General features: G+C 41.5%; 1 protein-coding gene across 7 annotated transcripts in view; it reads left to right on the top strand.

The window, feature by feature from the left end:
* Positions 1 to 22,887, top strand: part of sugct (succinyl-CoA:glutarate-CoA transferase) — a 515,386-nt gene that overhangs the window by 13,792 nt on the left and 478,707 nt on the right. For all 7 annotated transcript variants that reach the window (XR_009514784.1, XM_059984542.1, XM_059984527.1 and 4 more), the window contains exons 2-3: positions 14,454 to 14,499; positions 14,598 to 14,671. Coding sequence is in view for 6 of the 7 variants with exons in the window: in XM_059984542.1 (XP_059840525.1) it covers positions 14,454 to 14,499; positions 14,598 to 14,671 (120 nt within the window). In the remaining variant the exon portion in view is untranslated. The remainder of the gene's footprint in view (positions 1 to 14,453; positions 14,500 to 14,597; positions 14,672 to 22,887) is intronic.

Raw genomic sequence — 22,887 nt, 5'->3', positions numbered from 1 at the left:
TTTGGCCCATCAAATCTGCTCTGCCATTCCACCATGGCTGATTTATTATCCCTGTCAACCCCATTCTCTTGTCCTCTCCACGTGACTTTGACACTCTTACTAATCAAGAACCTATCAACCTTTGCTTTAAATATGCCCAATCACTCAACCTCCACAGCTGTCTATGGCAATGAATTCCACAGATTCACCACTGGCTGGCTAAAGAAATCTCTGCTTTGAAAGGATGTCCTTGTATTCTGAGGCGGTGCCTTCTGGTTTTAGACTCCCCCTCTACAGGAAGCATCCTGTTCACGTCCATTCTATCTAGCTCTTTTAATATTTGATTGTTTTCAATGAGATTCCCCCTCATTCTTCTAAACTCAACCGCTCCTCTACCTAACCTGGGATCATTCTCATGAACAAATCCCTCTGCAAGTCAGTTCACTGTTGAGGTGAGTGAAGTTATCGATGTGGTTCAGGAACCTGATGGTAGAAGGGTGATAGTTGTTCCTGAACCTGGTGTTATGGAACCAGGTTCCTGTACCTCCTTCCTGATGGCAAACATGAGAACAGAGCATGGCCTGGTTGGTTGCTGGCGGGGGGGGGGTTGGGCTTTGATGATGGATGCTGCTGTAATAATAGTGTAGTGTGCATGGGTTCGTAGACCATTGAGAAATCTGATGGCAGCTGTTTCTGTATCACTGAGTCTGGGTCTTCAGGCTCCTGTTCTTCCTTGCTGTCAGTAATGAGAAGAGGACATGTCCCAGATAGTGTGGGTACTTAATGATCAATGCTGCCTTCTTGAGGCATTGACTATTGAAGCTAACATTAATGGTGGGGAGCTGTGATGGAGCTGGCTGAGTCTATGATCTTGTGCCTTGGAGACTTTATACTATCTGATGCAACCAGTCGGAATGCTTTCTACCGAACAGCCATTTTATTTGCGATAGTGTTGATCTTGACGAGTATGTTGACCAGGAATGTGGTGAAAGTTCAAAGTTATATTTTTAGAATTTTATGTAGGGCAGATCAATCTTTGCCTTAATATTTCATTTGGCGAAGGGCATCTCCATTACTTTAATATTCTCAAGCTTTCATTTGAAAATGTGATGCATTTTAATTTATCATGAGGGATTTCAATATGCAGGTAGATTGGGAAAATCAGATTGGTGCTGGACCCCAAGAGAGGAAATTTGTAGAATGCCAATGAGATGTATTTTTAGAATAGCTTGTGTTTGAACCCATTTGGGAAAAGCTAATAATGGATTGGGTGTTGTGTAATGAAACAGATTTGATTAGGGAGCTTAAGGTAAAGGAACGATTAGGAGGGAGTGATATAGAACTCACTCAGCAGTTTCAGAGGGAGAAGCTAGAGGTATTGGACTAAATTACAGAGGCATGAAAGGAACTAGCCAAAGTTGATTGGAAGGGGACACTAACAGGGGTGATGGCAGAGCTGCAATGGCTGGAGTTTCTGGGAGCAATTCAGAACGCACAGGATAGATATATCCCAAAGAAGGAGTATGCTAAATTAAGGATTAGGCAACCATAGCTTTTAAGGGAAGTAAAAGACAGGGTATATAGCAAAAACTAGTAGGAAGTCAGAGAATTGAGAAGTTCTTTTAAAAACTAACAGAAGGCAACTAAAAAAGCTATAAAAAGAGAAAAGATAGAACAGAATAGAACTTTATTCTCATTACTCAATACAATGAGATTGCAGTGCCACTCCTGTCCATACAAAACAGATAGTTACAATGCATGTTATGTAATAAAACACATTGATGAATGTAGAGCAGTGGATGCAGTATATATGGATTTCAGTAAGGCATTTATTTGATAAGGTTCCCCATGCGAGGCTCATTCAGAAAGTAACGAGACATGAGGTCCAAGGAGACCTTACTTTGTGAATTCAGAACTGGTTTGCCCACAGAAGGCAAAGGCTGGTTGCAGATGGTTTGTATTCTGCATGGAGGTCGGTGACCAGTGGTCTTCTGCAGGGATCTGTTCTGGGACTCCTCCTGTTGTGATTTTTATAAATGACCTGGATGAAGAAGTAAGAAGGGATGGTTTAGTAAGTTTGCTGATGACACAAAAGTTGGGGATGTTGTGGATAGTCTTGGAGGGTTGCCAAAGGTTACAGTGCGACATCAATAGGATGCAGAACTGGACTGAGAAGTGGCAGATGGAGTTTTGAATGAATGAAATTTTATTTATTTTGGTCAGTACAAACATAACAAAAAGCAACATTTTCAATGATGATTTCAAAACAACGAATTCATAAGGCAAAATTAAATAATAAAAATCTTTAAAACAGACCGAAAGGGTGTAGGCTGAAGCTACAGCTGATTTCACCTACCTCACTTACTTATACAAAAACAAATTTGGCATCAATCATCACATCAAGACAAAAAGTTTCATAATCTTTTAACACAAAATCCAATTCCAAGTATCATTTATTTACATTACTCCCATTCATATTAAATCATGTATTTTATATTTGTTCATTAAATTATTTTAAAATAATTTTTTAAACTTGTTAAGTGTGGTGCATGTTTTTAAATTCTCACTACAACTGTTACATAGATTCACCCCTCTAACTGAAATACAATGTATTTTTTACATTTGTTCTTATCCTTTGTTTTTGAAATATGCATGTTCCTTTCAAATCATGTTGACTTTCTCTCATTTTAAACAATCTTTGGATACTTTCTGGTAACTGTCCATTTTTTCTTTATACATAATTTGTATTATTTTAAAATCTATGAAATCTCTGAATTTTAGTGTTTAGTTGAACAAATAGTGGATGAGTTAGCTCAGAATAACTTGTTTTATTTACAATTCATAAACCGAATTCAACCCAGAAGTGTGAAGTGGTTCATTTAGGTAAATCAAATTTGAAGGCATAATATAATATTAATGATAAGACTCTTGGCAGTGTGGAGGATCTGAGCAATCTTGCAGTCTGTGTCCATAGGACACTCAAAACTGCTGCACAGGTTGACAGTGTTGTTAGGAAGGTGTATGGTGTGTTGGCCTTCATCAACTGTGGGATTGAGTTCAAGAGCCATGAGGTAATGTTAACAGCTATATAAGATTTTGGTCAGACCCCACCTGGAGTACTGTGCTCAGTTCTGGTCACCTCACTACAGGAAGGATGTGGGTACTATAAAGAGAGTGCAAAGGAGATTTGCAAGGATGTTGCTTGGATTGGTATATGTACCTTATGAAAATAGGTTGAGTGAACTTGGCCTTTTCTCCTTGGAGTGAATGAGGATAAGATGTGACCTGACAGAGGTGTATAAGAGGCATTGATTGTGTAGATAGCCAGAGGCTTTTTCCCAAGGCTGAAATGGCTGACACGAGGGGTTATAGTTTTAAGGTGCTTGGAAGTAGGTACAGAGGGGCTGTCAGGGTTAAGTTTTTCACACAGAGGCTGGTGGGTGCATGGAATGCACTGCCAGTGATGGTGGTAGAGGCAGATTTAATAGGGTGTTTTAAGAGACTGTTAGATAGGTACATGGAGCTTAGAAAATAGAGGGCTATGTGGTAAGCTAATTCTAGTCAGTTTCTAGAGTAGGTTACATTGTCGGCACAGCATTGTGGGCCGAAGGGCCTGTAATGTGCTGTAGATTTTTATATTCTATGGTAGTAGTAGGCAGCTGTTGATGGACTGCGCCTCTGGTGGACTGTGTCCTCTCCAGGGTGCAAGCCTGCGTGTGAAGATTTGAAGAACCGACTGTTGACACTGATGTAGTCCAAGGGAAGGGCAAGTGCCGATACAGTGTTGTCACAGAGGTTGCTAGAGTGAAGTTGTAAACAACATCAAACTGCCTGAGGGACCTTGGCTCCGGATTTCTTCCGGGGTTTTACTCCCAAAGCCTTTCCCATGGGTGGGTGTGGCCGCAAAGCAGCGGTGGTTTAAAATCAGAGTTTTCCTTCTCCTAGGTGGGTTGCCGTCTTGCACGAAGCAACCGGTTTTGAGGCGCCGGGGGTCCACCTTTGCCCCTTCTCTTGTCAGTAGAAACGGTTCTGCCGGGCCTATTAGCAAAGCCACATGTGAAGGCCAAGAGTTGGACTTGGTTATCAGAGGCTGTTAGAGGTGTACGTCATTTGGAGCACTTAATAGGAAGTGGGAGCTTATCCTCACTACCACCCTTGGCAATGACATCCTTAGGAACCTGTTCTCTGGTGCAGCTTAATTTAAAAAAAACCCTTATTGGCATGCAACAAGTGATTTTAATAGTCTCTAACACTCAAAGGCCATGTGCAAGCCAGGGTGTAGCATTATTCAGTTGCACAACAGTCCTCGGGAAGAAGCTGTTTTTTCAGCAAGTCTTGGCTAAGAAGATTCTGTATCTCCTACCAGATAGCAGGAGGTTGAACAGACAGCTTCCGGGATCGGATGTGTCTTTAATGATGTTACAAGTGTGCCATAGGCACTGTGAGTTGCAGATTGTCTTCAGGTCCAGCAGTTGATTCCCAATGATGGAGTGACATTGAACCATCCCAGTCACCCGTTGGAGTACTTTGTGATCTGTCTTGCTGCAGCTAGAGTATCACACGGTCATTCTGCATGTTAATATGCTCTCCCTATTGCACACCGATAAAAGTTGGCCAGCAATTTTTGGGGCAAATTAGGTCTTAAGCACCTCAGGTATATAGTTGCGGTTGTGTCTTCCCTATCATTGAGGTTGTGTTGTTCATGCCCAGAAACTTGAAAATGGTGATCCTTTTCATTACCTCACCATTTATGAATATGAAGCCAATGATATAAAGAGGATACAAAAAGGTTTTTTTAGATATATAGAGAGTAAAAGAGGTGAGACTGAATATTGGACTGCTGGAAACTGATACTGGAGAGGTAGTTATGGGGGACAGAGAAATGGCAGGTGAACTTAACAAGTAATTTGTGTCAGTGGAAGAAACTAGCAGTAAGTCAGAAATTCATGTCAGGTTGCTGTGTTGTTGCTATTACTAAGGAGAAGGTGCTTGGGAAGCTGAAAGGTCTGAAGGTAGATAAGTCACTTGGCCCAGATGGAGTACATCCCAAGGTTCTGAAAGAGGTAAATGAAAACATTGTGGAAACATTAGTAATTGGAGAAGTCACTCCACACTTAAAGAAGGGATGGAGGCAGAAAAATGAAATTATATACCAGTTAGCCTGATTTCAGTGGTTGGGAAAATGTTGGAGTCTATAATTGATCATGACATTTCAGGATACTAGGAGACACATGATAAAAAAGGCCAAAGTCAGCATGGCTTTCTGAAGAGGGAAATCGTGACTGACAAATCTGTTGCAATTCTTTGAGGAAATAACAGGCAGGATAGACAAAGGAGAGACAGTGGATGTTGTTTACTTGGATTTTCAGGCCTTTGACAAGGTGACACACATGAGGCTTCTTAACAAGGTAAGTCCAGATGGTATGACAGGAAATATATTAGCATTGATAAGAAGATTGGCTGATAGGCAGGAGACAAAGAGTGGGAATAAAATGGGTCTTTTCTGGTTGGCTGTCAGTGAATAGTGGTGTTCTTCAGGGGTTCATGTTAGGACTGTTTCTTTTTACATTATAGGTCAATGATTTGGGTGATGGAACTGATTACTTTGTGGCCAAGTTTGTGGATGATATGAAGATAGGCGGGGACAGGTAGTGTTGAGGAAGCGGGGGATTTGTAGAAGGACTTAAACAGATTAGGAGAATGGGCAAAGAAATGGCTGATGGAGTATTGTGTCGGTAAGTCTATGGTCATGCAATTTGCTAGAGGGAATAAAGGCGTAGACAATTTTTAAATGGGGAGAAAATTCAAAAATCAAAGGTGCTGGTAAAGAATGGCATTGAATCAGTGGGAAGATGTGATTTAGGATAAAAAGATGTTGAATCTGCCTGAGGCTTACACGTACAAATCGAAGTCGGGCCCAGCCACACGCTAGCCCCGTTCCCTCCGTCCCGGTTGCCCCCGCCACTCCCCGGAGCCCGCTAGGAGCTGACAGTGGCAAAGTACGACACAGCCGCCGTTACAGCGGCACTGTGGTGCCGCGTCGCCTGGTAATTGGTCTCCCTGAGTCTCCTATCCACTTCTCCGAATACCGGTAGCATGTGGGTTAGGTTAAGAAACTGCCAGCACATTACAATGGGAAATAGAAAAGGCTTGTCAAAAGAACAATGTTATAATAGTCATGGAAATTTCACCATGCATGTCGATTGGGAAAATCAGGCTGGAAAGAGAGTAAGTTTGTTGAACACCTATGAAATGGCTTTTTAGAGCGGTTTGTCATTACTAAGGGTTCGGCTATACTGGATTGGGTGCTATGTATTGAACTATTGTATCCACTTCCATCACCACTATCTGTGTGAAAAACTCCTTGACGTTCCCTCAGTACCTATTTCCAAGCACCTTAAAGCTATGACCCCTCATGTTAGCCATTTCAGCCCTGGGAAAAAGCCTCTGACTGTCCACACAATCAATGCCCCTCATCATGTTATACACCTCTATCAGGTCATCTCTCATTCTCCATCACTCTTAAGAAGAAAAGGCCAAGTACACTCAACCTATTCTCGTAAGATATGCCCTCCAATCCAAGCAACATCCTTGTAAATCTCCTTTGCACTCTTTCTGTAGTATCTACAGCCTTCCTTTAGTGAGGTGACCAGAACTGATCACAGTACCCCAAGTGGGGTCTGACCAAGGTCTTATATAGCTGTAACATTACCTCGCTGCTCTTGAACTCAATCTCACGGTTGATGTATGCCAACACACCACATGCCTTCTTAACCCTGTCAACCTGCGCAGCAGCTTTGAGTGTCCTATCAACATGGACCCCAAGATCTTTCGGATCCTCCACAATGCCAAGAGTCTTACCATTAATAATATATTCAAGTTTGATCTACCAAAATGAACCACTCACACTTACCTGGGTTGAAGTCCATCTGCCATGTCTCAGACCAGTTCTACGTCCTATCGGTGTCCCACTATAACATCTGACAAACGTCCAGACTATTCACAACGCCCCAACCTCCTTTGTGTCATCAGCAAATTTAATAATTTACCCTTCTACTCCAGATCATTTACTAACTCCAGGTCATTTACAAAAATCAGAAAGAGGAGGGTGCTAGAACAGATTCCTGTGGAACTCCACTGGTCACTGACTTCCATGCAGATTGCAAGTAGGATAGATAAAGGGGATAGAGTAGACGTTGCACATTTGTACTTTCAGAAGGCCTTTGTCAAGGTGCCACATGAGGGTGCTTAGCAAGTTAAGAGCCCATGGTATTACAGCAAAGTTACTAACATGGTTAGAGCATAGGCTAATCAGTAGGAGGCAGTGTGTGGGAATAAAAGGATCCTTTTCTGGTTGGCTACCGGTGACTAGTGGTGTTCTACAAGGGTCAGTGTTGGGAATATTTTCTTTTATTGCTGTACGTCAATGATTTAGATGATGGAATATATGGCTTTGTTGCCAAGTTTGCAGATTATATGAAGATTGGTGGAGGGGCAGGTAATGTTGAGGAAAATTAAGCTGCAAAGGGACGGACAGATTAGGAGAATGGGCAAGAAAGTGGCAAAAAATACAATTTTGGAAAATGCATGGTCATGCACTTTGGTAGTAGAAATAAATGCAGAGATTATTTTCTAAACAGGGAGAAAATCCGAAAATCTGAGGTGCAAAGGGTCTTGGAAATCCTTGTGCAAAACACCCTAAAGGTTAACTTGCAGGTTGAGTTGTGGTGAGAAAGGTAAATGCAAGGTTAGTATTCATTTCAAGAGGTCTAGAACACAAGAGCAGGGATGTAATGCTGAGGTTTCATAAGGCACTGGTGAGGCCTCATCTTGAGTATTGTGAACAGTTTTTGGCTCCTCATCTAAGAGAAGATGTGCTGGTATTGGAGAGGGGCCAGAGGTGGTTCACAAGGATGATTCCAGAAATGATAAGGTTATCATACGAGGAACGTTTGATGGCTCTGGGTCTGTACTTGCTAGAATTTAGAAGAATGGGGGGGGGGGGGGGGGAATCTCGTTGAAACCTTTCAAATGTTGAAAGGTCTAGACCGAGTAGATGTGGAAAGGATGTTTCCCATGACGGGGAAGTGTAGGACAGGTGAACACAGCCTCAGGATAGAGGGGCAACCATTTAATACAGAGATGTGGAGCAGTTTCTTTAGCCAGAGGATGGTGAATTTTTGAAATTTGTTACCGCAGGGTGAAGGCCAGGTCGTTGGGTGTATTTAGGGCAGAGCTTGATAGGTACTTGATTGGATATCGCATCAAAGGTTATGGGGAGTGTGGCTGAGGAGGGAAAAAAAGATCAGCTATGATTGGACTCAATGGGCCAAATGGCCTAATTCTGCTCCTATGTCTTATGGTCTTTGTACTGTGGGAGGAAACCAGAGCAACCAGAGGAATCCATCGCAGTTACAGGGAGAACATGGAAACTCCTTACAGGCAACGGCAGGAATTAAACCTGGGTCACTGGTACTGTAAAGTGTTGTGCTATCCACTACGCTACTAGTGGCACTTTCATTGAATCTGTTATAGCTATTATTAACACTAGAGTTATTGAGTATGCCCACAAGGAAATGAATCTCAGGGTTGTATATGGTGACATATATGTCCTTGGATAATAAAATTTACTTTGAACATCCCATAGGACTTTATCGCCAGTGGATACTTCTGAACTTTTAATATAGAAATGTGATAGTCAATTTGCATTTGGATGGTACCTTTCACACCTCTAACAGAAAGTCCCAAACCACTGTACAGTCAATGAAGTTACATTTTGAATACAGAAATATGATAGGCAATTTACATGCAGTGTGCTCTCACTATCAGTAACGTGGTTGTCCGAGTAATCTGTGCTTTTAGGAATATGGATTGAGAGGTAATTATTAACTCGAAAAAGAGAATAACCTTTTGCTCCTCAAAATTGTGTTGTGATGTATTTTATGTCTACACTGCAGAGCAAACTGAGCCTCAGATGAGAAAAGAATGTAAGATGACCTTTGCCCTGTGTAGTCTCATAATAGATGTATTGGCACTATTTCAAAGATTAAGGGAGTCATTTCTGGTGCACTGGCCTATGTTTATCCATAAACATAGATCAGGATAACATCCTGATCGTTTTTAGTGCAGATTCTGGAAGCTTGATGAGTGAAAGTTGGCTGATATTGTTTCTATGTTAAATTGGTGACTCCATTTCAAAATTGCTTAATTAACAGTAAGGCACTTTTGAATGTGAAAAACACAAATGTGAGGCTTTCTTTACAACCATTTTAATGTATTAATATGATAGAAATGAAAACCTTACATTTAATAAAATTATCTTAAGTTTGATATTTTGGAGATCAGGATGTCTGTTACGTTTTTAAAGATTAGCTTTATTTGTCACTTGCACATTGGAACATATGTCATTTTCATCAATGGCCAACACAGTCCTAGGGTTAGGCTGAGGGCAGCCAGCAAGTGTCCGTACTTCCAGCACCAACATAGCATGGCTACAAGTTACTATGTTTGTATGTTCTGCTTTTTTTAACATGGTTTCCCCCAGGTTGAATCCCACATTCCAAAGACTTGCTGGTAGGTTAATTGGCAACTATCAGATTCAGATTTATTGATTACATGCACATTGAAAATAGTGAGATGTGTTGTTTCCATTAACAACCAACATAATCTAAGGATATGCGGGGGCAAACTGCTAGAGTTGCCACACATTCCAGTGCCAACACATCATGCCCACCATGTTCAGCAGGTAGCAGCAGCAACAAAAACACAAAACGAAATAACAACAGCAAAGCAAACCCCTTTCCCTGCCTCCCTGCCTCCCACCCACCCTCCACACACCCAAACAAGCCTCTAACCCTAGTAGGACAGGACACGTTCAAGCTTGCTGTCTTTGTCCTCAGATTCTTAGGCTCGCAGACTTCAGACTTCACCCTGGGATGCCGATCACACTTTGATGCAGGTTAATTGCAAAATAAAAATAAATTCCAAGCAGATTTAATGGACATTTTTGCAAATGTTTAATTTGGAGATTTTATTTATGCAATGGATAGAGTTGGAGTTAATAGAGTTGGAGTAATTCAGAGGGAACCAGGCCCTTCAGCCCATCTGGTCCATGCTGACCCAGATGCCTAATCCAAGCTGTTCCGATTTGCCTATGTTTGGCCCATATCCCTGTAAACCTTTCCTATCCATGTACCTGTCCCAGTGCATTGTAGCACTTGTTATTGTACTTGATTCAACTACTTTCTCTGGCAGATATACTGACCACTCTCTGTGTGCAAAACATTGCTGCTCAAGTTCCTAAAACATCTCTTCCCTCTGCCTTATGTGAACAAGCCAACTCTGAATCCATGTAGCCAAGTTCACATGGCAAAATAGACATTCAACCTATCAGCTTGCGTGGCAACTTTGAGGGATCTTTGTACTTGGACTCCAAGACTCCTCTGTTCCTCTGTACTGCTCATAATCCTGCCATTAAACTTGTACTCCTCCAAGTTTGATCTTCCAAAGTGAATGACTTTACAGTTTTCTGGGTTGGACTCCATCTGCCACTTCTCAGCCCAGCTCTGTGTCCTATCAGTGTCCCACTGCAAACTAAAAAAATCTTCTACAATGTATGCAATTCCACTGACCTTCTTGTCATCTGCAAACTCACCCTTCCACTTCCTCATCGAAGTCATTTATGAAGATCCTGAAGGACAAGAGTCCCAGAACAAATACATGTAGAACTCAACTGGTCACTGACCTCCAGGCAGAATACGCTCCATCTTTTATCACCCTCTGCCTTCTGTGAGCAAGCCAATTCTGAGACAACACAGACAAGTTTTCAGTAGAGACGTTTCAGAAATGTCTCTAGTTGCGTTATGCTGAGCTCTGGTGCTCCCCAGGGCTGTGTGGCCAGCTCGCTGTGGCAGGGTTAATCTCAAACCATATCTTCAAGTTTGCGGATGACACAACAGTGGTTGGCCTCATCAACAGTGATGATGAGGAATACAGAGAGGAAGTGGAGTGGCTGGTGGACTGGTGTGAGAACAGCAATCTCAAGTTTGAATGTGAAGAAGACCAAGGAAATGATTGTGGACTTTAGGAAGGTGCAGATGAACCATCCCCCCTGCCCTCCGCACCCGCACATACATGCCTCCTCTGTAGAGAGAGTTAAATGTGCCAAATTCCTGGGAGTCCACATCACAAACTGATCTCTCAGTATCACCTCCCTGAATAAGAAGGCACAGCAGCACCTCCACTTTCTGAGGAGATTGAGGCGTGAGGCTTCTCACCCTCCTCACCACCTTGACTGAGTTTTACGGGAGCATGATTGAGAGTGTTCTGACAAGCTGCATTACCACCTGGTACAAGAGCAGCAGTGCATTGGACTGGAAATCCCTACAAAGAACTGTGGAAACAGCTGAGAGGATCATAGGGACCTTCCTACCATCTATCGGAGACATTTATCAGGAGTGCTGTGTACCCTGGGCCCCTAGTATTTTCAAAGATCCCATCCATCTGTCCAGCATCCTCTTTCAATAGTTCAACGGTTCCATTTAATATCAGAGAATGTATACAGTATACAACCTGAAATTTTTACTCTTCACAGATATACACACAACTGAGAAAAAAAACCCTGAAGAATGAATGACAAAAAAGTTAGAACCTCAAAACCCCTCCCCCCCACTTGCTCTAGCAAAAGCATCAACCCACCCCCATGAAGACTGTAGCTTCAGCACAGCTACAGATCATCAACCCCAGTCAACTTGAAAAGGAAAAAGAGACATGAGAACAAGAGATTTAAACTGTTTCACAAACAGACTGGAAGAAATCGCCCAGGACCATAAAAATCTCTGGTGCCATTTTTAGCTCCTCCCACAACTGACATTCTACTATCAGGCAGGAGATTCTGGTGCATGAAGACAAGATGACCATAAGACGGAGGAGCAGAATTCGGCCACTTGGCCCATTGAGTCTTCTCCGCCATTCAATCATGGCTGATCCTTTCTTATCCGCCTCCTCTGTCCCACTCCCTGGCCTTCTCACTGTAACCTTTGATGCCGTGGCCAATTAAGAACCTATCAAACTCCACCTTAAATACACCCACTGACCTGGCCTCCATAGCTGCCTGTGGAAATGAATTCAACAAATTCACCACTCTGGCTGAAGAAATTTCTCTGCATCTCTGTTTTAAATGGATGCCCCTCTATCCTGAGGCAGTACCCTCTTGTCCTAGATTCCCCCACCATGGGAAGCATCCTTTCCACATCTACTCTGACTAAGCCTTTCAACATTCAAAAGGTTTCAATGAGATCCCTCCTCACCCTTCTAAATTCCAGTGAGTATAGGCCCAGAGCCATCAAATGTTCCTCATAAGAAAACTGTTTCATTCCTGGAATCATCCTTGTGAAACACCTCTGAATCCTCTCCAATGCCAGCACATCTTTTCTTAGATAAGGAACCCAAAACTATTCATAATACTCCAGGTGAGGCCTCACCAGTGCTTTATAAAGCCTCAACATCACATCCCTGCTCTTATACTCTATACCTCTTGAAATGTTTGGTAACATTGCATTTGCCTTCCTCAACACCAACTCAAACTGTAATTTACCCTTTCGAATGTTCTGCACAAGAGCTTCCAAGTCCCTTTTGCATCTCAGATTTTTGAATTTTCTCACGTTTTAGAAAATATTCTTCACATTTATTCCTACTACCAAAGTGCATGCTTATTTTCTAACAGTGTATTTCATTTGCCACTTTCTTGCCCATTCTCCTAATCTGTCTAAGTCCTTCTGCGGCCTACCTGTTTCCTCAACACTACCTGCCCCCACCCCCCCCCACCAATTCTGAATGGTCAATGGATGTCTGTGAAGAGTAAGAATTCCAGGTTGTATATACTTCCTCTGATATTAAGTGGAACTGTTGAACTACTGAAAGGGTCATTAGACTTCTGAACTCCCTGTATTATCACATTGGACGCGACTCTGGATAATTTGTTCTGTAGCCTACAATATTTAATTTATGCACTTTACTTTGCTTATCTATGCAAAGTAAATCTATCATTGGTAGATTTAATTCTTCCTTTCCTATGTGTGCGCGCGTGTCCTACTGTGTTTTACACCCTGGTCTGGCGCGGAGAAAAGTTATCTCATTTGGTGGTAAACATGTATATAGTTAAATGACAATGAGCTTGACTTGATTTGACTTGACAGTGACAATTATCTCTTTTCCCTTACTTTTATTTGTTTCCAAACTTAAAGGAATCCTAATCTTACTGTGTATCCATTTTACACACTGATTTTAATATCTTCATCACTATCAGCTCTGCTTTCAGCTGGCCTGACCTGGGTCTCCATTCCCAAAACTCTTCTAGTTCTCCCTTTTAACTTGTCTCTCAAGTAGCAATTACCACAATGCTTTGCAGCATCAGCTATAAGTCCAGGGTTCAATTCCTGCAGCTGTCTGTAAGGAGTTTGTACATTCTCCCTGCTACTGAATGGATTTCTTCTAGGTGCTCTGATTTCCTCCCACAGTCCAGAGATGAACAGGTTAGGATTAACAAGTTGTGAGCATACTATATTGCCTCTTGAAGCATGGGCTGCCTCCAGCACAATCCTTGCTGATTTGATTTGATGCAAACAACACATTTCACTGTATGTTTCAATGTAAATGTGACAAATAGAGCTAATCCAATCTAGATAGTTGACCTAGTGTTTGTTTATCTGCCCTGATACCCTTTTCTGTGGCTCAGGTTCAAATTCTATCTATTTGTTTCCCAGCACTCCTATGAAGCAGCCTGGAAGTTTGCATTAAAATTCTAAATGTTGTATAAGCTCATCAAAAAAAAACCGTTGTTTGTGTCCAGACAGGGTAGTGAAAATATCATGATTTTGCAATTTCCAAATCTCTCTGTACATTTGTCATTCAGAACTCGCACCTGGTGATTTTCTCTCACTGTTTAAAAAGTTATCTACTCAGCCAAGTGTAGCAAAGACGCAATAATACAATCGATAATGCAGCCAGAATGTGTTTCTGGAATCACCCTTTGTCTCAAATCTGTAGACCAGTCCAACTGAGCTGTCTACAATTTGCAGTGCAGTCCTTCTCTTTTGTGTAACCTCTTTCATATGTACAACTTGATAAAAGGCATACATGGAGTGGAGAAATAGCTAGAGACTTTTTCCTAGTGCAGAAACGGCTAATACTAGGCTGCATAACTTTAATGTGATTGGAGATACGTATTAAGGGATGTCAGAGATAGGTTTTTTCACACAGAGAGTGGTAGGTGTGTGGAACACTCTGCCAGATACATTAGAGGCATTCAGTATGCTCCTAGATGGGCACATAGATGATAGAAAAATTGAGAATTATGTAGAAGCATTAGATTGATCTTAGAGTACAGTCTATACTATACTGTTGTTATCTGTGTTCTATGTAACTTGGATGTGTGTATTTGATAACAGCTTCTAAAAATGTGTTTTGGCTTACAGGAAATGTGAAACCATTAGAAGGAATTAAAGTCCTCGACCTCACAAGGTATATTCATGTTCTATAACACAAATAAAATCTGTTTATTTTGTGAGAATTTAGCAATGTGAATCTAATCATCCATTTCCTTTGCCTATTTCAAACAGGGTGTTAGCAGGACCATTTGCTACAATGATCTTGGGAGACCTGGGTGCAGAAATTATCAAAGTAGAAAGACCAGGTAATGGAATATTGAACTTAAATAAAAAATATTGTTACAATCAGCATCTGTGGAATACAGAGTTAAGGTCGGTATGTTTGGTACATTTTATGTTTTCCCTTAGCCTTGACTTGGTGTTAATTTTCCTGCTCAACTCAATCGTCAAATTTGCCAACAACACAACTGTGATTGGCCTAATCACAAACAATAACAAGTCTGCATATAGAGAGGAGGTGCTGAAACTGTCCAATTGGTGCAGGAACCACAACATATCAGTCAACATCAAGAAGACAAAAGAAATGATAATTGACTTCAGGAAAGCAAGAGGTCCTGAACAAGTTCCATAATTCATAAATGGGGAGGTAGTGGAAAGGATCTCCAGTTTCGAGTTTTTGGGAATGGACATAATCGATAAGCTTTCTTGGTCCATCAATGCAACCTTGATAGTAGGGAAGGCTCAACTGTGTCTGTACTACCTGAGGTGCTTAAGGAGAGCTGATCTGCCTCACAAATTGCTGCCACCTTTTAGCATACTGTGGTGACCCACTTCCTAGCGCACTCGAACCAGCTCACAAATAGCCAGCGCGCTGGCATAAAGGCCAGTCCCAAAAGGGCGCCAGGTCTGCTTCACCAACAAAGGGAAAAGCCCGCGCGGGACTGTGAATACGTACCCCCTACAGCATCCGCGCCTGGGGAGGGCGGGATCAGGGAGGCTTTAAAGCGAGGCCGCGAAGTTCGAATAAAATCTTTTTTAACTGCAGTTTACCAACTCCGTGTCGTTATTTCAGTGCTGCGTGTAGCACACCGCTACAATTGGTGACCCCGACGGCCTAAACGATATTTGGACCGGAGATGGACGACACCGCATCTGTTCATGCGGTTTTGTTGAAACTGCCAAGCTTCTGGACGCTGCGACCTCACCTATGGTTCCAGCAAGCAGAAGCCCAATTCCACGTACGGCAGGTAACCTCAGAGGACAAACGTTACTACTACGTGGTGAGCTCCCTCGACCAGGAAACAGCGGCCCAGGTTGAGGAGTTCATACAGTCTCCCCCAGCGGACGGCAAATACATGGAATTCAAGGCCCTGCTCATAAGGACTTTAGGACTCTCATGGCACGAGCGGGCTGCCCGTTTACTGCACCTGGATGGTTTGGGGGACAGACCTCCATCGGCTTTAATGAATGAGATGTTGTCTCTGGCTGGAGGACACAAGCCCTGCCTCATGTTTGAGCAGGCATTCCTGGAGCAGCTGCCCAAGGACATACGCCTGCTGCTGTCCAACGCGGATTTCAGCAACCCCCGGAAGTTGGCAGCCCGGGCGGACTTGCTGTGGAACGCCAAGAAGGTGAGTGGGGCGTCCGTCCGCACTTGAACCGGCTCACAAATAGCCAGCGTGCCGGCATAAAGGCCAGTCCCAAAAGGGCACCAGGTCTGCTTCATCAACAAAGGGAAAAGCCCGCACAGGACTGTGAATACATGCCCCCTACAGCATCCGCGCCCGGGGAGGGCGAGATCAGAGAGGCTTTAAAGCGAGGCGGCGAAGTTCGAATAAAATCTTTTTTAACTGCAGTTTACCAACTCCGTGTCATTATTTCAGCGCTGCGTGTAGCACACCGCTACAATACTGACATACAGAGTGACAGTGTGGTCCTCTAGTTGCAGCAAGACAGATCACAAAGCACTCCAACAGATCAGCACATCACTGGGACTCAACTACTGAACCTGGAGATGATCTACAACTCTTGATACCTATGACATGCTTGTAATGTCATTAAAGACCCATTCCATCCCGGACACTGTCTGTTAAATCTCTTGCCATCTGGAAGGAGATACAGAAACATCTTAGTTAAGACAGTAAGTCTGAGAAACATTTTCTTCCTGAGGGCTGTTATGCAGCTGAGTAATGCTACACCCTGGCTTGCCAATGACCTTGTGAGTGTTATCAAAGTCACTTGTTGCATGGGAATTTGGAATATGGGAATTTTCATTTTTTAATTTTTGATTTTTATACAGAATTGTATTCTATATTCTATTTTTTTCTTCTTATTTAAGAAGCCATGTGTTTAATTACCACTCCACATAGAACATAGAATAGTACAGTACAGGCACTTTGACCCACAATGTTGTGCTGACCCTTTAACCTACTGTAAGATCAATCTAACTCTTTGCTTCTACAATTGCCCTCAATTCTTCCATCATCCAAGTGCCTCTCTAACCAGCAATCCTGAGGTGGAGACAAACAGTCCAGAGACCAGAGTATGGATCCCCTCATGGTAACAGAAATCTGCATTCAGTTAGAAATTGGGAGAAAAAAAACAATAATTGATAATTAGTAATGATTACCACATAAACTAAAGTTAAAAATTGCCTTTATTTGTTACTGAGTGGGATCTGTATTGATTCTGGGAGTCCAAACTTTGTCCTGTGATGTCAAACAGTAATCTGTGTCCTCTATTGAAATAATTGCAGCCACAGAAACGTTGCCACAATGTTAGAGAGGTATCTTGTTCTACCCATCTCATCGGCTGTGTCATTCCTTCCTTATAGCCTGACAGCCCCATCCAGCAGTGGCTACAGCTTACTTTTCTGTACTGTATAGGATATTAATGACCTAGGTCTTTGGATCATGAATATAAAAGCAAGGAAGTAATACTGAGGCTTTATAAGGCATTGGTCAGACTGCACTTGGAGCATTGTGGCCCCTTGGAGGAAGGATGTGTTGGCATTTGTGAGGGTCTAGAGAAAGTTCATGGAAATGACTCTGGGAATGAAAGGATTAATGTCTGAAGAACATTTGTTGGCTCTGAGCCTCACTGCAGTTCAGGAGAATATGGGTGGTGTGATCTCTTTAGCCATGGGGTGGTGAATATATGAAATTCGTTGCTGCAGATGGCTGTGGAAACCAAGTCATTGGGTATGTTTAAAACAGAGATTGATGGGTTCTTGACCTGCCAGGATTTCAAAGGTTATGGTGAGAAGGCGGGAGAATGGTGTTAAGAGGGAAAATAAATCAGCCATGATGGAATGGAAGAGCAGACATAATGGACTGAATTCCCTAATTCTGCTCCTATGTCTTATGGTCTTTTTCTACTGCCCTTTCTTTCCCAACCTTTCCACCTTCAAGCTTAATCTGCTTCCCATCTCCCCACCTTTTTATTCTGGTATTTTCCCCCTTCCCTTCCAGTCTTGATGAAGGATCCCGGCCTGAAACATTGGTTGTTTATTCATTTCCATGGTTGCTGCCCGACCTGCTGAGTTCCTCCAGCATTTTCTGTGTGTTACCTCAACAGCGATGTGTTTAAGAGCATGTCTGAATGCACAACATGTTGAATCTTGGAATGAATGAACTACCGTAGGAGAAGACCACATTACATTCCACTCCTGTGCCTAATAAAATTGTTACTGAGTGTTTCTGTTGTGGCAGCAAGGAGAGAACAGGGACACTGGTGTCGCAATCATAAGGATGTAGGACATTAAGGGCTTTTTGTTCCAAAAATGGGAAAATATCCAAGAAGAAAGCACCAGCTAATGGTCTGGAAGGGAAGTTTGTGGTCAGTATATAAGACTTACCATTTTTAGGTTTGTACTTTTTTCAAGGATGAGCTTGTTTAAAATCCTGGGACTTATTTGTGTCCTACAGGAGATTAGTCAATTATAGAAATCCTACTTAAAAGCAGAGGAGGTGGATTAGGTAATTTATGTGGAGTATAAACAAGTAATGCATTTAATCAAGGCGACAGTCACAGACTGTTCCTAGGTGACCTTCTGGGTAACTACGGCACACTCTCCTTTTCCCTCTATGTATTTTTTTTGTAGTTTCTCATATTCTCCCTCACCTTCCCTTCTTCCTCCTCCTCCTGCTCCTTACCCCCTGTTTAGAACCGAGATGAGGAGGAATTTCTTTATCCAGAGGGTGGTGAAGCTGTGCAATTTATTGCCACAGATGGTTGTGGAGGTCAGCCATGTCATATTTAAAGCAGAGGTTAATAGATTCTTGATTAGTCAGGCCATCAAAGGCAGGAAAATGGGTTTGACAAGGATATTGTATCTTTCTGAATGGAATGGTGGAACAGACTCGATGGGCTGAATGGCCTAATTCTGCACAAATGTCTTTTGGTCTGATGGAAGCTGAAGCACCTGAAGGACATGTATCCAGTCGACTGGAGAACATCCAAACTCCACCTTCAGTAGACCCAAGGACAGAATTGAGCTCTGCCACTCTGAAGCAGTGACTTTGTTAGCTGTGTCACTGTGCCATCCTGTACTTCTCGTAACCCGTTTGAAGTAAGGATATTCAAAATTGGGGAAGGGCTTTAGGAAGGCAGTTGCAAAAGAAGTCTGGATTTTAGATAAATTCTTACCTTTCAGGATGATCCTGAACTAGTGAAGAATAGTAAACAGCAAAGTGATCTTACAGTACTTTAAGTACTTCAACCCATAGAGTCCACAGCACCCAATTACACCCTGTAACCAATTAATGTACTAACCTGTTTGTTTTTGGAATATGGGAGAAAACCTGGGCACCCCGAGGAAACTGATGCAGTCAGGGAAATAAATTACAGACAGCAGCGGGAATTGAACCTGAGTCACTGGCACTGTAATAGTGTTATGCTAACTGCTGCACTACCGTGTTTGATGGATCTTAGATGCTGCTAATGTGCAGTTTGATAGGAAGGAATTGTTACTTTTTATTATGAGAGATTATCCTTTGTAGATTTATTAACACTGCTTAAAAAATATTTTTATTTTGTTTAGTGATACAGCACAGTAACTGTCCCTTCTGGCCCAACAAGCCCCCGAGGTCCAATTGCACTCATATGACCAATTAATCAACTAACCCGAACACCTTTGGATTGTGGAAAGAAACTGGAGTACCCAGACAAAACCCATGCAGTCACAGAGAGAACATACAAGCTCCTTACAGATTGCGGCGTAATTGAACCTAGGTCACTGGTACTGTAAAAGCGTGATTTAAAAGCATTTAAGTAGCTACACTACTGTGTCACCCCCTTATTCAATTAACTGTTTTTCTTGCCATTGTTTTCACTGATTGTTTTTTTTTACAAGGCTAATCCTTCCTTGAATATTTCCCCAATTCTAGTGAATTCCAGCATGGCACACTGGTTATTTGCTGGTTCAGTCTGAATGCTTCCCAACATACCCCAGGCTTTTTCTGCGGCAGAATTGAACCCAGGTCGCTCTGGTGGAGTTTCCCAAGTTCATCTTCTCTTCCTCAAGCACTATCTTCCCTACAGAGACTTGAAAAAGGGTAGTAAAACAACAAAGGGATCAAGAATAAACTTTATTAATCATACACAGTACTTGGCAAAAGTCTTAGATACCCTAGATTTTTAAAATGGTTCCAGATGGTATGGCCCCAACGGAGCTCTGATCTCAACATCATCGAGGCTTCTAGGATTGTCTGGAGAGACAAGTGAGACAGCCGAAGTCTGCAGAAGAACTGTTGCAAGTCCCTCAAAGTGCTTGGGCCAACTTACCAGCTGAATTTCTTATAAAATTGCACAACAGCGCACCAATTGATGCAGAAGATCGTGAACATAGCCCAGCACATCACACAAACCAATCTTCTATCCTTGGACTCACTTTACACCACACGCTGTCGGAGCAGTGCTGCCAGGATAATCAAGGACAAGACAAGACCCACCCAGCCAACACACTTTTTGTCCCACTTCGTATAAGTTTTATTTGATCACACCAAATATTGAGGTTGATGTTCTGGAGCATGTTGATAGTAAAGGAGAAGAGGTTTTGGAGTTGTTAAAATACATTAGGACGGATAAGTCCCCGGGGCCTGACGGAATATTCCCCAGGCTGCTCCACAAGGCGAGGGAAGAGATTACTGAGCCTCTGGCTGGGATCTTTATGTCCTCGTCCATGGGAATGGTACCGGAGGATTGGAGGGAGGAGAATGTTGTTCTCTTGTACAACAAAGGTAGTAGGGATAGTCCAGGTAATTATAGACCAGTGAGCCTTATGTCTGTGATGGGAAAGTTGTTGGAAAAGATTCTTAGAGATAAAATCTATGGGCATTTAGAGAATCATGGTCTGATCAGGGACAGTCAGCATGGCTTTGGGAAGGGCAGATCGTGTCTAACAAGCCTGATAGAGTTCTTTGAGGAGGTGACCAGGAAAATAGATGAGGGTAGTGCAGTAGATGTGATTTACATGGATTTTAGTAAGGCATTTGACAAGGTGCCACATGGTAGGCTTATTCAGAAAGTCAGAAGGCATGGGATCCATATCCTCATACCAAAGAGCATTTGATTCGGGCTGCTTGGAAAAAGGGTATGATCAGCTTTCAAGATTTTAAGTTTTGTATTCTGGAAGACTACAGTCCTGAAGTTTTAAGGGCAAGAATGGCTTTTAAATTGGTTATGTCGGAAATTCATCAGAAAGGCTACAAGCAAGTGTTGCTATTTCCAGCACATCTGAGAGTTTCTCTCAAAGACGGAACTTATCGGCTGTTTAAATCTCCAGCGGTTGCTCAAAGTTTTCTGGAAGAATAACATTTTATCGGCTTGACTGATGGAATAATTAGTATACAAGATTTGGATCATTTAAAAAATGATGTTTTTTTAACGTATGGCTTACATATATTTTCTATACATGGTAGAAGTTCATTTTTGGTTTATTCTGAGTTTGTTATTTTTTCATATTATTAATCTGATAGCTTTGAAAATAATCTACTAAGATTTTTTTTAAGTTTGTATACATTTTTTATATTTTTAACGTTTAAATATTAAGATTTAAAAAAAACAAAATGTCTTTCTTCTTCCCAAAAGGCTTTAGTGCCTGAAACGTCACATCCGTTTTGATGTGTTTGAAAAAGTTTCAAACTTTCTTTTAAAACACTAATTCAGTATTATTCATTTATGGGTTTTATTATTATTATTATTTTTTTAAAATACTTTTGTTTTATATATATAATACTAATTTTATATTTTAGTTTTTGTTATATCAACCCTTTCTTATAATATGGGTGGTTTGTATCTTCTATTCAATTTTTTTTTTGTTGGAGTTGTTGTCTTGAGACATGAGGGTAATTTTAGTGTTAGATTGCTTGCTTGCCTCTTTTTGGCTTTTTTCCTGGGGTTTTGAGGGTGGAAGGAGGGGGATTTTTCTTTTTTCTTTTCCTTTTGCTTGCTTTTTGCTTAGTTTCACTTCACGGGCTCATATGAAACTACAAAAATGGTTGCAGTGCCGTGACTTCCAGTTTCTCCTTGAACTTACTTCCCTCTTCCGGATCCATGAGTTTATCATTTTTTCAACCTTATGTGTTAATTGTAATAAATATTGTCAATATGGATAGGGTTATTAATTTTGTTTCTTGGAATACCAATGGTTTAAATTATCCGATTAAACGAAAAAAATATTCAAAGTATTCCATAGAATGAATGCTAATGTTATTTTTGTACAAGAGACTTATGTAAGGAAAGTGGATAGTCAACGCTTTTATAGGTTTTGGAAAGGACAACAATATCACGTGAATTCTCAAGCCAAAGTAAGAGGCGTTTCCATTTTTATAGATTCTTCGACCTCTTTTATACATCATGAAACAATCTCAGACCCACAAGGTAGATTTTTGCTTATCACTAGTCTGCTTTTTAATCAAAAAGTTGTTCTAGTCCATGTTTATGCTCCAAATACTGATTGTCTGGAATTTTTTAAGTGTCTACTTACATCCTTTCCCAATTTGAATCAGTACAGACTGATAATGGGTGGGGACTTTAACTATTGTTTAAATCCTTCGATGGATAGATCCAAGCCCACCCAAGTTCTTCCAAATAAATCGGCTTCTCTTATCAACTCCTTTATGACTGATTCAGCAATTTTTGAAATTTGGCGTTTTCTACACCCCAATGACAAAGAGTTTTCATACTTTTCTCATGTTTATCACAATTACTCAAGAATTGATTACTTTTTCATTGATCACCGTTTGCTTACAGATGTTATCGATTGTAAATATGACTCTATTACCATTTCTGATCATGCACCTTTGAAGTTATCTATTAAGATAATGGACTCATTTACTAATGTTAAATCTTGGAGGTTTAACTCTATTTTATTGCAGGACTCAGACTTTGTCAATTTTATCAAACAACGATTGATTTGTTTTTCTCAACAAATTCTACAGCAGAGATCTCTAGTGGAATTTTATGGGACACTTTTAAAGCCTTTATTCGTGGGCAGATTATTTCATACTCTGCTGGAGTT

Source organism: Hypanus sabinus, chromosome 1, assembly GCF_030144855.1.
Source record: "Hypanus sabinus isolate sHypSab1 chromosome 1, sHypSab1.hap1, whole genome shotgun sequence".
Lineage (NCBI taxonomy): Eukaryota > Metazoa > Chordata > Chondrichthyes > Myliobatiformes > Dasyatidae > Hypanus > Hypanus sabinus.
This window is presented reverse-complemented; position numbering and strand designations above follow the sequence as displayed.